The sequence below is a fragment of the Musa acuminata genome, chromosome BXJ3-7 (genome assembly GCF_036884655.1).
Source record: "Musa acuminata AAA Group cultivar baxijiao chromosome BXJ3-7, Cavendish_Baxijiao_AAA, whole genome shotgun sequence".
In the NCBI taxonomy this organism is placed as follows: domain Eukaryota; kingdom Viridiplantae; phylum Streptophyta; class Magnoliopsida; order Zingiberales; family Musaceae; genus Musa; species Musa acuminata.
This window is the reverse complement of record NC_088355.1, coordinates 6,049,956-6,065,000: the sequence shown is the minus strand read 5'-3', so window position 1 is coordinate 6,065,000 and position 15,045 is coordinate 6,049,956. Positions and strand designations below refer to the sequence as shown.

The 15,045-nt window shown below is 38.0% G+C and overlaps 3 protein-coding genes and 1 non-coding gene across 5 annotated transcripts; 1 reads left to right on the top strand and 3 right to left on the bottom strand.

The window, feature by feature from the left end:
• Nucleotides 1-2,990: 2,990 nt before the first annotated feature.
• Nucleotides 2,991-4,322, bottom strand: LOC135643298 (oxygen-evolving enhancer protein 2, chloroplastic-like). Its single transcript, XM_065160087.1, has 4 exons — nucleotides 3,988-4,322; nucleotides 3,647-3,879; nucleotides 3,475-3,525; nucleotides 2,991-3,398 (listed from the first exon to the last, which is right to left on the bottom strand). Exons 1-4 carry the CDS (start codon nucleotides 4,235-4,237, stop codon nucleotides 3,138-3,140), a joined length of 795 nt encoding a protein of 264 aa, XP_065016159.1. The 5' UTR covers nucleotides 4,238-4,322; the 3' UTR covers nucleotides 2,991-3,137.
• Nucleotides 4,323-4,540: 218 nt separating this feature from the next.
• On the bottom strand, nucleotides 4,541-5,465 carry LOC135643299 (CASP-like protein 1B1). The gene is made up of 3 exons (XM_065160088.1): nucleotides 5,204-5,465; nucleotides 5,025-5,136; nucleotides 4,541-4,908 (listed from the first exon to the last, which is right to left on the bottom strand). Exons 1-3 carry the CDS (start codon nucleotides 5,425-5,427, stop codon nucleotides 4,678-4,680), a joined length of 567 nt encoding a protein of 188 aa, XP_065016160.1. The 5' UTR covers nucleotides 5,428-5,465; the 3' UTR covers nucleotides 4,541-4,677.
• Nucleotides 5,466-5,843: 378 nt separating this feature from the next.
• Nucleotides 5,844-5,930, top strand: TRNAM-CAU (transfer RNA methionine (anticodon CAU)). The gene is given in 2 exon segments: nucleotides 5,844-5,881; nucleotides 5,895-5,930. It is a non-coding gene; the product is annotated as a tRNA-Met (tRNA).
• A 360-nt stretch (nucleotides 5,931-6,290) lies between these two features.
• On the bottom strand, nucleotides 6,291-14,772 carry LOC103990329 (protein LOL2). Of its 2 annotated transcripts, none has more exons than XM_065160089.1 (7): nucleotides 14,457-14,772; nucleotides 10,980-11,093; nucleotides 9,999-10,130; nucleotides 7,057-7,166; nucleotides 6,865-6,936; nucleotides 6,697-6,768; nucleotides 6,291-6,607 (listed from the first exon to the last, which is right to left on the bottom strand). In XM_065160089.1, the coding sequence occupies exons 2-7, from the start codon at nucleotides 11,089-11,091 to the stop codon at nucleotides 6,566-6,568; spliced, it is 540 nt and encodes a 179-aa protein (XP_065016161.1). In that variant the 5' UTR covers nucleotides 11,092-11,093; nucleotides 14,457-14,772; the 3' UTR covers nucleotides 6,291-6,565. The 2 variants fall into 2 exon arrangements, with proteins under 2 accessions (XP_065016161.1, XP_065016162.1); XM_065160090.1 differs by having other exon boundaries at nucleotides 14,548-14,772.
• Between the last annotated feature and the right edge of the window lie 273 nt (nucleotides 14,773-15,045).

Here is a 15,045-nt window from a genome sequence, read left to right as displayed (position 1 = left end):
ATTTTAAAGAGATTGCAGCAAGTTTCTTCACTTTTAAACTCTTTGTGCTTGTGTATTTCTTCACTTTTAAACTTAAAGAGGGGTATTCATGGACTTCAAGTTGATTCAAACTTAGAGCCTAAAAAGGTCTCATCTCAGGTTTCCTAGGTACCGGTGGTACCACCGCCGTTCCTAGGTGGTACTACTGTCGCAGGAACTGGTACTGAGCGGTACCACCACCGAACAAGGGCGATACCACCATTGCCAGCATTGCTACCAGCGGTATCACCGCCTAGGTTTCGTGGGGTGCTGTTCCCCAGGCGGTGCCACCACTGGCCAGGGTTTCAGCACCTTGGTTGGGCCTTGAATCTGGCCCAAACCAGTCCAACTTTGGGCCCAGTTGGCCCCTAACAGAGTTGATGGGATTACCACCCAATCATAATTCTAATTATATGCTAACTATGATTCCTAAGACATAATCTAAGTAAGATAAGTTCGGTTTTTTTCGGTAAGCTTTCGACGATCTTCCGGCGAACTTCCGACGATCTCTTGGCAATGTTTCGACGGACTCCCAGCAAGCTCCTGGACTTCACGATGATATTCTTAACGAGTTCCGATGAGCTTCTCTGGCAAGCTCTGAGACTTCTCGGCTGGTTCTGATAGAACTTCCGACGAACGTCTGGACTTCCGATGAACTCTCGAACTCCCAACGAAATCGTATCCTTGACTCCGGGACTTCATTTTGCTTCATGCCTTGCTATCGTAGTTAATCCTGCACATGTAAAATATACTTCGATCTAGATAATTAATACTAAACATTAATCATATTGTCCGACATGTCATTGGTCCCTCGACGCTTCGTCCGATTCTTCGGCACATCATCCTCTCTTGCGGCCTATTGCCCAATCGGCTAGTTGACTCTACAACTTCAATATCCTTGGCGCAATATTTGCTCTTCTTGGGCCGATGCCTGAATCCATGGCCCGAAGCCTTCTATCGATATGTCGAGCGATCCTCCGGCTCGACATCCAATCTTCTGACATGTTTTTCTCCGGCACAACATGATTCTTCCTGCTTTAATTCTCTCATCCTAATCGAAGCATTTTGCGTCACTCAAAACGTAGATTAAAATATAAATACTTATCAATTGGTTTAATCATCAAAATCCGAGATTCAACACTGATAATCTTCGAAGCGAATTGCCCTACCTGCTCTCAATAGGGATACATATACAATCATGATCATTCATTTACATTTATTAATTCATTCATACATGCATCTAAGAAATAGTATGATAAAATATTATGAGAGACCATGCTTGATGTATGATCTACTAGACTATGTATGATAGCTCTGCATTGTGATAAGATCATAATATTGGGAACCCTCAAAAGCATCACATACGCAGTAGAAATTAAAAATAAAAACTGTTTCCAAAACATATCTTTTTAAATCGTCTTACGATAACCAGGAGCGTAAAACATGATAAAAATTACATCATTTTTCAAAGAAAATTCTAACTTCTGGTGAACATCATCTTTCTCTTTCTCTTTATCATTATTTGTTATTTACTAATAAAAAATATATTTTTGTCTCTCTTGAAATAAAGATTTTTATCATTTGAAGAACTAATGATTTTTAACCTTATTAAATATAGTTGTCGGACTCATCTTTGATTAGATGTCATATAAGAAATATATATTTTTTTTGAACATCACATAAGTAAATAATATTTCATTCGTGTAAGTGTATCAGGCTCATCTAAATCTAAGAGTGATATCTTTGAATATAAAGTCATATATTAAATTTAAGAGTGATATCTTTGAAGTCAAGTCATATTTTTTTATTAAGCAATGTAGTAATCCAAATCTCTAAAGCTAATTTAGAACATGTATTCAAAGATATCACAAAAAATAAACCTATTTAATATATATTAAATATCTTTCATCTCTTTATGATGCGTTTATCTATAATAATCGATACTTTTGTTGCATTTCCACGAGCCACGAAAAATAAGTATTTCAAATCTTATAGCTAGGTTGATTGAAAAGTTTTATCCCAAACTCACCAACTTGATTATTATAATCCATAGTCTAATTTTTTTTTTCTTTACCAATGAGATATTGAGAAATAAATTATCATCCATATGATTTTGATACTAGTTAATTACTGGACTAGCCTTTCATAGAATGAACCACTCACCCTGTCCTAAATGTCCTGAAATCTCTTTCTGTGCGAGAAAAGTAAACTCGAGAAAGGACTTAATAGTAGGGTTCAGCGAAAACAAATATACGGAGAGGGATTGAGGCTAAAGTGAAATTTGCAAGAACAGATTGAGAGAAACACGTAAGAGAAAAATAAAAGAGAGCTCGTTCTGTCAGTTATATTCAACAAGTATAATTAAGTGATTATATTTATATATATATATATATATATATATATATATATATATATATATATATATATATATATATATATATATATATATATATATATATATATATATATATATATATATATATATATATATATATATATATATATATATATATATATATAACGGTGCACACCGAGGTGGTCACGCATCCCTTCTTCATGGTGTTGCTGGAGCTGGCGGCCCTGGAGTCAGGGCACGATCAGCGAGGCGTCCTGCGGATTCTGTGCGACGTCGTGCATTGCCACTGGATCATCGACATGATGATGAGGACGAAGATGAGGAACTCCATCTTCTCTTGCCTCCTCACTCCTGTGCTGGCTTACAGAGTCGAGGCATTTGGATAGCACGCGACGATCTCATGCTCAAACAAGGTTTGAACTGCTGTGAGCTTAATCTGTATTCTGTGAGCATGCAACAGATGGTGATGAAAAGGTTCTGTAATCATCAAACGTTCCGAGTTCTCTTGTATCTGATCTAGTTTCTGAATCTCTCTGCACAAGACATCTATCTACCTGAATCATTCGTATATACCGCGTCTTTGTTTAGCCCCTTTTAGTTGTGGAGACACAAAACAGGAGAGAATTGTAGGAATTTATAGAGACGGAAAAGGTTTTACATCCGACAATTCAAATAAACACGTTCTTATCCTACAGATTGGCAGTCGCAGCAGCATTCAACTCGTTCACAGCAGCAGGAATTCAAGGCCCGCGAGGGAATTTTCTTATGCAACGCTGAAGGAACTCGCTGCGCTTTCCACGAACTTCCTGGCACCCTTGAACCATCTCTTGTCACCAGCTTGCGCCTTGCAGATGTAAAGCTTACCACCGGAGACAGTCGCTGTTATGAGCTGATGCTTCCCGCCCTCGTCTCCGTCGGCCGTCCTCGTCAGAACCGAGATGAAATAGTATTTCTTCCCGTCGATCACTGGTGTGGAGGTCTCCAAGATGTTTGCGGTTGCCACAGCATCAGAGTCGAATCCACCCTATTGAATTCAACGCGTCGTCATGTTGTGATTACACAGGAATTAAGTAGTTCGGGTGGTGATCATCTTAATTTACCTCGGAATCTGTTTTGCCGGAGTAAGCCTGTTTTCCCAGCAAATAATCCACCTGAAAATTGAAGCATAGTAGCAGTCAACTCTGTGTATCCGATTTGGTATTGGACTGTCTCAGAGCATTAAGAATACGGCAGTAGTTCTAATGATTTCCAAGGTTAGAGGTGAGTGATTACCTGCGACAGGAATTCCTCAGGGCTGCCGTAGTCGGTGATGGAGCTCTTGGAGGTCGGGGTAACCATGACGGCGACGTTGCTGGTGGTGTCGAAGTTGTCCTCGTACCTCAGCACTTGACCAGGGTACTCCACCTCCTTGCTGGGGTTCCACTTGGAGGGGATGGACAGCTTAAACCCATCGCCCTTATATGGCAGGAAATCCGTGTTGGTCTTCGGCTTCCCGAACACGTTAGCTGCACCAGTGCGACGGCTATCACAAGTAATGGAAGGCAGCAGAAGGCTTCTCTGGCATTTCCAAGCTATATAAAGCATCTATGTTGTTTGCGATTCGGAAAGATTACCAGCTTCGCCATAGGCGGCATCAGCAGGCGAGACCTTGGAACCAATTGCTGCGGCACCGATGAGCACGGTCAGTGCCAGGCGGCGCGAGACGACAGCGCCGTTCTCGTCGTCGGCGGAAACGGCCTGCTTCTGCTGGGCCCTGCAGGCAAGCTGGTTAGCCTTGACGCTCGGCACGAGGCGCGGCCGCGAGGTCCGTGAGGCGGCGGCCGAGGGAGCAGGGTGGTGGAGGAAGCACGCAGTCGAGGCCATCTCTCTCTGTCTCTCTTTCACTCACCACTCTTCCTCGCGAGATGCTGCTGCTCTTGTTGCCTTGGAGGGTGCGGTGATTGGCTTCTATTGGATTTGTGGCGAGTGGAGGAGAACGATTCATGAGCCAAGGAATTGCGGATAGATCTTTGGATTGGATTAGGTATCAGAACCTCTGATTGGTCCAGGTGGAACCTCACATATACTCGATCTCCGACCTGTCTTCCTTTGGTGTCATGCGCTTAAGAACTCGATTACTCCTAATTTGAATTAAGGCCCTTAAATTACTTTAAATCACAAAGCAGCAGTCAAATTTCCCGACTCCATTTCCTTTAATTCACCAACTCGATAGCTTTCAGACAACAGAATTTTAGGATACATTTCTGAGGAACTAATCCCAAGAGTACATATATATGGCTGTGAATGGTAGGTAAGACGAGGGACTAATCCTGGCTCAGCACGCTCTTGTGGAGAGTGAAGGTAGAGAATGCATTCATGAGGAGGAGTAGGAGAGCTCCAGCGAAGGACGCCATGAGTGCCAACCCTCCACGGATGCAGAAGGCTTCAAACCTGTCGCATATCGGGTTCCACCTCGCATGTACGTTGCCATTCTTTCCCAACTCCGCCATAGATGCTGCAGCAGCTGCACCAGTCGCCACTAGAGCAAATATTACCTGCGCAACCACACAACATATTACCGATCAGAGGAATCCTTTGTCGCAAAGTACAGAGTCGTGGATTTGATGCACAAGAAACGTAGGCTGCTAGAAGACTTTTAGCTGTTGTTTACCTCATCCAAAAGGTGCACCAAAATGTCATGAGGCTTTGCTTTTAAGAATGGTCGCAGGAGGAGCACCAGTAGGTTGTATAAGCTTGCAATAGCATTGGCAATGACAAAATACCTGCAGAAAGCATTTAGAAATAGCTGCACGTAAGATAAGAGGGTAGAGTTGATTGCGAGAAGCTTACACGAACGCAGGGGTTTGCTGGAACGCAGCAGTGAAGGTCTGGAGGATGGGAGAAGTGCCCACTACAGCAACTGCCATCCTTGTGCTCTGCTTGTTCAGTGCCATGACCACAGTAGCTGTAGCTGTGGCCAGAACGGCTGCCAACCTTAGTGACAGAAGCAGCTTAGATTTAGGCTGTGACTGTCTGCTCTCGGCCTCCGCCTGTTTCCCATTCTCCGTTGCCATGGCTGGAGAGACGGAGACTTGATGGATTGCATGACAGCAAGGGAACTGATGCTATATAGATGAAATGCCTCCACCGAGTCAAACAAGTTAACAGTAATCAACACTCTTAAAACACTGCGCTACTGCATCATTTCTTATGGGTTTCAAACATCCCAAAACTTGGTTAGTCATCTAATTAATGTAAACCTGTCATATTTTCTTGCCAAACCCATGTCTCAGAAGTCAGTGCACAGTTTCAAACAAGTTTGAGTTACATTGTGCATCATTCCTTGGAAGGCATCGTTTTCTTGTAAGCCTCAAAAACTTGCTGGCACCGAACTCCCCCACCTCCGAGGAAAGCTTATGACAAAAGGAGGGTCGGAGATGAGATGGTCCTATAAAGAATAACATGATGTTATCTGGCCAACGCATCAAAAGGGGTGGTGGCGCAGTTGGCTAGCGCGTAGGTCTCATAGCTTAATCGAGTTATCCTGAGGTCGAGAGTTCGAGCCTCTCTCACCCCAACCAAAATTGTTTTTTATTCTTAATAAAATATCATTTTATTTTTAGGGCTTTCCTGCTTATTATTTAATTTTATATCATAATATATTAAGTTCTTTATTTTGGTGTTTGTTTGAGCAGTAATATATTGGAATAATGTATTACCACTTAACTCAAGATGCTGATGCATTGAATACCATGCGTGCACGCAAAACTAAATATGGAATCCTAAGGACAAAAACGATGTAAGATCGTATGCCCTATTACTCCAATCGTCTAAAAGTGGTGGGGTTTACAAATTATCCTCAAGCAAGCATGTTGACAAACATCAGCAAAAAGAAAAAGAAAGAAAAAGCATTGGAAACACATGACAATCAAGAGAGTAAATTTGGACAATGAACAATATGAACCTGATCCACATGAATGCAATGACATGTTGCTTGTTCGATGTCATGTGTATATCATACAGCTCACCACAAATTTACAGTCCACTGCAAGACACTTCGTGAATGTCAAAGACAACAAACTTTAACCTTTTTGTGACCATTATTTATGGAGAACAAATCATTCAAACTATTAATGAGTCCAGCACACTTGGCCAATATAGCTTTTTACAATAATAAATGCCATTCAAGCTGATATCTGAGACCGGCACAAATCACTTCTTCCCAGTAGTGACTCCAACCACAACATTACTCACCTGCACGTGTCAAGTTTTATAGCACACAAAGTTTTGAGAGGGAGATCATAATTAGAAATCCACAAAAACAAAAAAGCATTTAGCATTACCAGTTTACCACTTTGATTTACTGACATAGGATTCTCGACAACTACTGTCATGTTTTGGGCTTCAGAGGGAGGCTGTAATGACAAGAAGAAAAGTCAACATATGAAACTCAATGGATTCGATGAAAACCATGTTATCTAACCAAATGAGACATGGGGGGCTGAACATACAGCAGATGTTGATGGTCTCATGGGTATAGTCTCATTAGGCCTCTGTGCCTCTGGAATCGGTACTCTCATAGTCTGCATTGAATAGCAAAGAAAAGACAAACTAAAATGATTACAGATTGTAAAATCAATTCATAGAATAAAAAAAAGAATATCGAGAACGAAAATAAACAAATATACATCATTCTGGCATACCCCAGCATTTGTCACAAAATGGCATATTGCGCATTTGACTGATGGTGCCCCACAAGGATAGATCAAAGTTGTATGGCACTGGCCACAGTTTAGGTAAGCATTCTGATTTGCTGCAATATGAGTAGTATATTACTTTGATATTATAGGCAAGTTTCATCTAAATGTTTAGTTCCATAAATTACATAGTGTCCAGCAATTTCATAAACTTTTATATGCATTACTGTGGTCCACAACATTTATTATGATAACTTCTTTCTACAGGAAATTCATTAGAATTTTTATACTCACAAGATTATAGAAGTAACAAAATTTTCTTCATAAAAAAGTTATATTGTTACCGTAAGGATTATCATAGATCACTAATATTAAAATCACACAACATTGTCGATGCCAGATAGCTCATCAGGTCAAAATGTTGTTTCAATAGAGAATATACAAAAGCCTACTTGCTGAACAACCAAAATATGAACAATGGAAGCAACTGCCGGAAATTGTTTTCCTACATTTGTCTTTTCTTTTGAAGTTTGCTATTACTTTATGAAGCTTGGGCTATACTTACACTAAGAAAATAAGTGAAAATTTCAATTCCCAGGTGACAGGACTCACATGAAGGTTGGTAGTAGATTAGGAAAAGGTTTATCTAAAGAAAAAAATATATAAAGAATAAGCATATAAATTATGAGTAAATTTTCAACCAAAGAAAATCTCTAGATGATAACAAAGATATGTAATAACCAGTTTAAGTCAGCCAAAATTTTCTTTGAATTTAAACTATCAGGTTACTTGATAGTGCAGCAACCACTATATATAACTAATGCAATCTAGATCCTACTCCCAAAGGGGAAATAAGATGATAGATACAACAAACCATGCGTTCCAATAATTTGTGGTTGCCTACACAGATATATTCCCTCCATTGAGCTTTCTTAAACCCAACAACACTGGTCAAGATTGGACAAATTTCACAAAAATAATCTAACAAAATAAAAGGCGCATACCTTTAGTTCCAACACATCTTGTAATAAGGCCTGATCTATGGCCATAATAACCATATATTCTAATTTAGGTCTCAGAGGTGCACAAATGTTGTCTAGAAGAGAAAAGCAAAAAGTATGTTAAGACAAGCTGGGGAAGGAGAGGGCGACAGAGACGAGTAACTAGCGGCTATGGAGAAAGGTGGGGAAGGAGAGGGCGATGGAGGAAGCTGCAGATGAAGGTGGCAGCGACAGTGACGAGGGAGGACACCTCTGACAAAGGCGGCAGAGGAAGATACGGACGAAGGTAACAGCTACAGATGAAGGCAAACAAAGTTGTAAACAAAGGCAATGGTGACAGAGGAAGCTATGGACGAAGATGGCAGTGGCAAAGGAAGCGAACAAAGGCGGTGGTGACCGAAGAAGTTGCAGACGAAGATGACGATCGTATGGTTTCACTTTAAAGACAAGTTAGGGCTAGGTAGGGCACGGGAGGGGGTTGGGTTGTGTTAGGGCAATGGAGTTGGTTTGATTGAACCAACTTGCTTGTTCAATCGAACCAGGCATGAACCCAACCCATTCTTCACTCGAGCGCTCGCCCAAGGCACCGAACGCCTGGGCTCAGGCGAGCGCTTGGGTGACGCTTCATCGAAACACCTCGCTTGGAGGTTGTATGAAGCGTTTAGCCCTCATCTCGCTCGAACGCCTTTTAAAAACACTAGATAAGCCTAAATAGTTTTCATGATCATCCAACACCTTAAAGTGGAGGAAATATTTGATTCAACAACCCATACATACCAAAGGAGCAAATACTTCAATTTTCACTTGCCCACCCAAACTAAGAAGTCAGAGTCATGATCGAGAAAATAAAAAGAGAGATACCAGGACATGTGTGTCTAACCACTTTGAGAAACTCAAAGGTCACCGGAGAGATCTAATTTAATGTTTTGATGGAAAGAAATAGAAAACAAATTGTAGTCTAACTCGAGGAATAAGATTCTCTTTTCTTAAGTGAAAAAGTAAAAAGTAAACTATAATTGTCCATAAATGTTGAAGCCACTTTTGATGTTAACATTGTTTTTTTTTTTTTCTTCTGTTCTACCTTTTACATGCTAAAATTTTTGCTACCACTTCTCAAAACTAGCTCTTAATTGCCATTTCTAGGCATCGAGTAGGTTTGCTTATAATGAATATTATCTAATTTGGTTAAAGTAAATGCAATTTGGAGATTAAGGAGAGAATAAAATTTCACAATAATAGGAATAATCTTGATTTGTATTGGAAAAATAGTGCAAGAATGCCATGAGTAGATAGTTTGAAGAGAAAAAATAAGGTCTCTAATTTTTTATCCCACAACTTATGTAGTCAAGTTACAACACGACTTAGAAAATCATATGTTTTCTCATGGTTCCACTAGAAAGAAAAACTCTCTAGGGCTTGCATATGTATGTAACTCCATCATATAACTAACACTTTATAAGAACTCTACTTTCAGAGAACAAGTTCAGTGAATTTTCAAACTGTACAAAATGGTAAAAAGACTACTGTTTTCTTTCTTTTCGATATTCAATTCATGAGGGCTTCCTTTTCTATTTGATGCTTCCGAGAAGTAGTTCACATGTGTGAATACACTTCAACTACAAAACCAATGTGTTTAGTTGCTTTAAATAGCTAATTCATCTTACATCAATCAGAGTCAGATGATCTGAAAGGTAAACTTAACGCGTAGGATCTGAAGGATTCATAAGAAACTTGAAGCAAGCACCATGCATGTGTATGATATGAACCAAAGGACCCTAAGGTCAAAATGATGATTTATACTCATATAAGAACAACTAATACTAGTTGTAGAAATAGTATCTTGGGTTCTTAAAAAGTTGTTGCAAGCACTCAAAATCATTGTATGTTCTTCACTGATTTTATATTGCAGATAACATGTGCCCAGAGATCAAAATAAATAAAACATACCTGGTCTTGCCATATTGATTGTGCCACAGCAAGAGCATCTTACATTAGTTGCACCACTAGTATACATCAACAATGTTCGGCAACCATAACAAATTATCTGTGCCATTTCCATTTGCTGAGCCATGTCAATCCCTGCAAATGTTGACTCAGAATTCCATATACAAACTAATTAAGTAGATTTTTTCCACCCAAGCCATGCAGAATAAGAAAAAAATCTAACCACAAGTAACCAAATGGTCCAAATATTTGTATGAGCAAAGGGAGACAGTAATGATCATGCTCAAAGGTAGCAGTCAATGATTCATCTATTTTCAGAAGAAGAAGCATAGCAACCTAGCCCATTATGAAACAAATAGATTTTCATATTCTGATTTCTTGCACACATACCATCTTGGGACTGGGACCAAAAAGCCTTTCCCCCTCCTTCCTTGAAGCTTCCTTTGAAAAGGATTTTTAGTATATTCATTTGTGAGAAGAAATATCAGTTACATTCTCATAAAGATGCAGCTGTCATGAAGAACAGGCATATTTTATCTTCCAAAGTTCGACCTCTAGATGTCACCCTTTACTACTTAAATTTATTCAATTTCACCATCAAGTCTAGAATTTACCTCTAACTCATGATTTCACAATTATCAGACAAAAAGTCAACTGAATTGATAATGAAACAAAATAACATGAACCTACATCTGAGACACAGTTGATGCCAAATGTCTAAAACCAGTCAGCTCGACATCTTCGTAACACAACATATTATAACTCTGGTTGGAGATACTAAGGTAATGCATTTAAAAATGCAAGTCAATGAACACTTGCCACTGAAATGCGTAATTTTTTAATAGAAAGCTTTTAGGTTTAGAAGTTATATTTGTGCAGAACATATCAAAGACCACAGTGATCGATATTTCATAAACAAGCCCATAATATGCATTCCTCTTAAGATTTGATCCAATACTGCAATCAAAAGAGGTAGAAGAGAACCTGCAGGGAGAGTTGGCGTCATAGTGTTGCATATTGCACAACGTACATTAGTGGCTCCTCGGGGGTAAAGAAGAATGGTCCGGCATCCATTGCACACTAGCTGGCTCTGCATGCCTGCATTTTCAACATTTCAAAAAGATAAACAGGTGATCCGATGCAGCTTTTTAAATCTCAAATTTATGTAACTACACCAAGAAGACTGCTAACACCATGAACACAGATAATTCTCAAAGAAGTAATACAAGTGTCATCTGTTACTATCTAAAGGGCAAACCGGCTCCTGCCAATGCAGAGTATGATCAATGTACACATAAAGGTTGTTTCTGTGGCTCGAACCATGGTCTCCCAGGTTTGCTACTATCTATTTAACTAAAAGAAATACTTTCAGACCCTGGAGAAGTGATTTTTCTCCCACTTCAAACATAAAAGTTGTTCTTCTATATGTAATCACTAAATTGAGAGTGCATTAGCTACGGACTATTGGAATTCATTTTATATATTTATCTGCTCAATTTAATCAAGGTTATCATTCATGATAATAGAAAACACTAATGTAATCCAAAAGCTGAAACTCGCAATACATATATATGTATCATGTCTCTCTTTAAACTCTTAATCATGTGTGTGTGTGTGTTTGGTGGCATCTCCCCATTTCATGCATAGTTTAATTGCTTCCCTCCTGTGAAGGTTAATCTGGAAGGATTAGTCTTCTCTTTTGATTTGTTCAAATCTTCTTTGCCTATAAGGGAGCTTATTCATCTGAGTTTATCTGTGTTTGTGTAGCTCACCTTAACTCAACTAAACCACAACTTGACTAGCCCTTAGGTTACCTAGCATATCTGGCTCATTTGGGCAACTTGACTTCTTTTTTTTTTTTCGACACACCTGGCTTACTTGAATTTGCTTCATCAGGCTATGGACCATGTTTAGAAGATGATAGACCTAAGAATTTAGTAATTCATAAAAAAGAGAGCTAATAGAAAAAGCACCAAACTAAAATTTTTGTTATCATGACCATATCTCTGTAGACTGTGCACGTTAACCAACATATAAAGACTCAGAACCAAGTAACCTAATTCTGCCTGAACTCCAACTCCTAGACATTGTATAATAAATCTGAAACACCTAATAAAAGTTTAATTCAATATTTCAACATTCTCCCTAAAATTAGATGGAACAAATAATATTGTGGAAAGATGACAAATGCAATGCCATCTTATTTTATGAAGTTATCGCATGCAGCATTCTTTATAAATTTTACAAATTTTCTCATGCTATCCATAGTAGTTATCAATGTGCTTTATCAATCTTTCATGTACCAATAAGTTGTGAAATTTTATTTTGTCTCAAACCAAATCACGTTCAGAAAAACATATTGAAAGTATGATTTATAATATTTCTTGAGTTTCTGGATCCTCCTTATCGAGAACTGACGACAAAAACTCTAGATATGTAAAGTTAAGATGAAATCTTTCTTAGATACAACAATAACAAAACCGTAAGTCGCAACTATTTCAGGTTGGCTACTTGGATCTGCCATAGAGATATGTAAAAGGCCATATGTTTAGTTAAGTTCAGAGTATTTATCTTTATTTATAGTTTCTATTAAAGCCTTTTTATGTCTTTCTCTACCTCTCCTCGTACCACCAATATTAGTCATTTCACATCTTTTGACTATAGCATCCAGAGGTCTCCTAAGCACATACTCATACCATCTTAAACGATTTTCTCTCGTCTTATCATCTATTAAAGTGATATCTAGCTATTGACAAAATCTTCTCAGATGAAGGCCTAAAATATCTAGCTTACAAGAGACGTGCTAGATGATGCTTTCACAAGAAAAAGATACAAGAGCATTACAATTCATTTATCAAAAAATAGTCGATGAAAAAATTCGTCCATGTATTTCTGTTAAAGATAACAAAAGAATCTTGCCTAAACTAAAAAATATATTTATAAAATAAATTATTCTTCCCAGTTCCCACACAAATAGATGAACTAGAAGAAGAATGTGATCAATTGCAAGATCAAGAACTAGCAATATTTTTTTATTGAGATTGATTATACTAAGAACACAAGTTAGCAAGATATGGAATTATGTACTAAATCATAAGAATCTAAAGAATATAGTCTGAGTTGCAACATAATCAAGATAGAAGTCATATTTAATCAAGAGTTTTTTTAGAAGAAAACAAAGTTTAAAACTAAATTGTTGACAATAGACTTTCTTGAAATAGACAATGTAATATTCATGGAAAGTATGAAAGTAATTTTACCTCCTAATACAAAAAAATTGCAAAATCATGCAAACTGTTGATTGCTGCAGATTTCAGTGTAGTTGTAACCAAAGCTAATGTAAAAAAGCAAAACTATTGGAGATATAAACAAGTCATGAAGCAGGATTAACTTTTTGATGATGCTTTGATAATCAAGTAAAGATTTTTCACATACGAGTATTACATTCAGATTAATTTTGTGATCTCAAATACGGACAAGAAATTTAGAGTATGGTTCAAGAAAAATCAGTTACAATTGAGTGAAACATGCAAGACAGACCAAGTACATATATGGTTCTTATGGAAAGCATGACAGAGTGTTTAAAGCTTTTGGAGAAACCTTCATGTGGTGACTACAAAGGATTCAAATCTTGACCATATAGAAACGTACAAACTGGTATCCACAGGATCGACCAAGTACCAATACTGAAACATATAGCTTGATACCAGTAAAATACCATTCATTTATACTATCTTATTATTTTATTTCATGATATCGAGCATCATATACTGGTTTTACCATCTGGTGTACCGATATCATAACTGGTATCCACAGGATCGACCAAGTACCAATACTGAAACATATAGCTTGATACCAGTAAAATACCATTCATTTATACTATCTTATTATTTTATTTCATGATATCGAGCATCATATACTGGTTTTACCATCTGGTGTACCGATATCATACTAGCCTGAGAAATTACTAAATCAGTTATTAGAACAAACCACACAAAAGAAATGACATTGGGTTTCTCAGCATACCACGATTTAATTTTTTTAAAGTTAGATCTGGGAAGGATGCTAGAAAATTAAATTAAATTTTGATTAGGAGTTCAAAAGCAGTTAGGCTTGGTCTTCCCATAAGAGCAGTTTGTCTAGAATTCCTAATGAAATTGTTAGGTCAGAGCATGGTATTTACATGGCTTGTGATTTTGTAGATTGATTGGGAATATGATGATGAATAAAATTTGATGTATAGCGTCTTATATTTTCCTCTTTTATATATCCTCTTGAATCTTTAGGCCTACCATCTTGCAGGCTTTCTCCCACATACCCTTTTTCCACGGTCAATTCATCCACATATGACGAAGAAAAGTATGCCAAAACTAGAGAGACAATAGGTCCCAAAGCAAACAAACAAAAGAAATTACCACGACAATGATCGAGCGAAATCGAAAGAGAAAAAGACAAACGCACTAAGTAATTAGCTTTCCAACACCGAAGCTGTCAGATTTCTTGCAGAAACAGCACCGAATAAGGGATTACGGAGAGAAGAATATGAACGAACCGGGAGGAGGAGAAGGGCCACCAATCCACTGACGGGATCGAGCAGAGCGAAACAAGAAACCCTTCTAGCCACACAAATTCGGTTCTTTTAAGCCAATCTTCCGCTATGAATCGCTCGATGCAACCCCTCCCCCCCTCTTCTTCCTCACTGCGACGATGACGCCGGGTCGGAGAGGACGACAGCGACGTCTCCGTAATCGCAATGGTAATAGGAGCTGGCGAACGAAGATGACGAGAATTAATGAGATGACTATGTTAATTTCCTTTTACATAAATACCCACAACTTTGCTTAAAACTATATATATATATATATATATATATATATATATATATATATATATAATGAAAATCTTCAAAGTTATATTGATTTTTATATGAACGATTTTCCTAAAAATTACTCATATTTTAAGTATTTTTTAAATAGTACTCTTATTTTAGTTTTTTCTTAATAATATCTCTAATTCAAAAATTATTCGAATTATTCCTTATTTTTTTTCG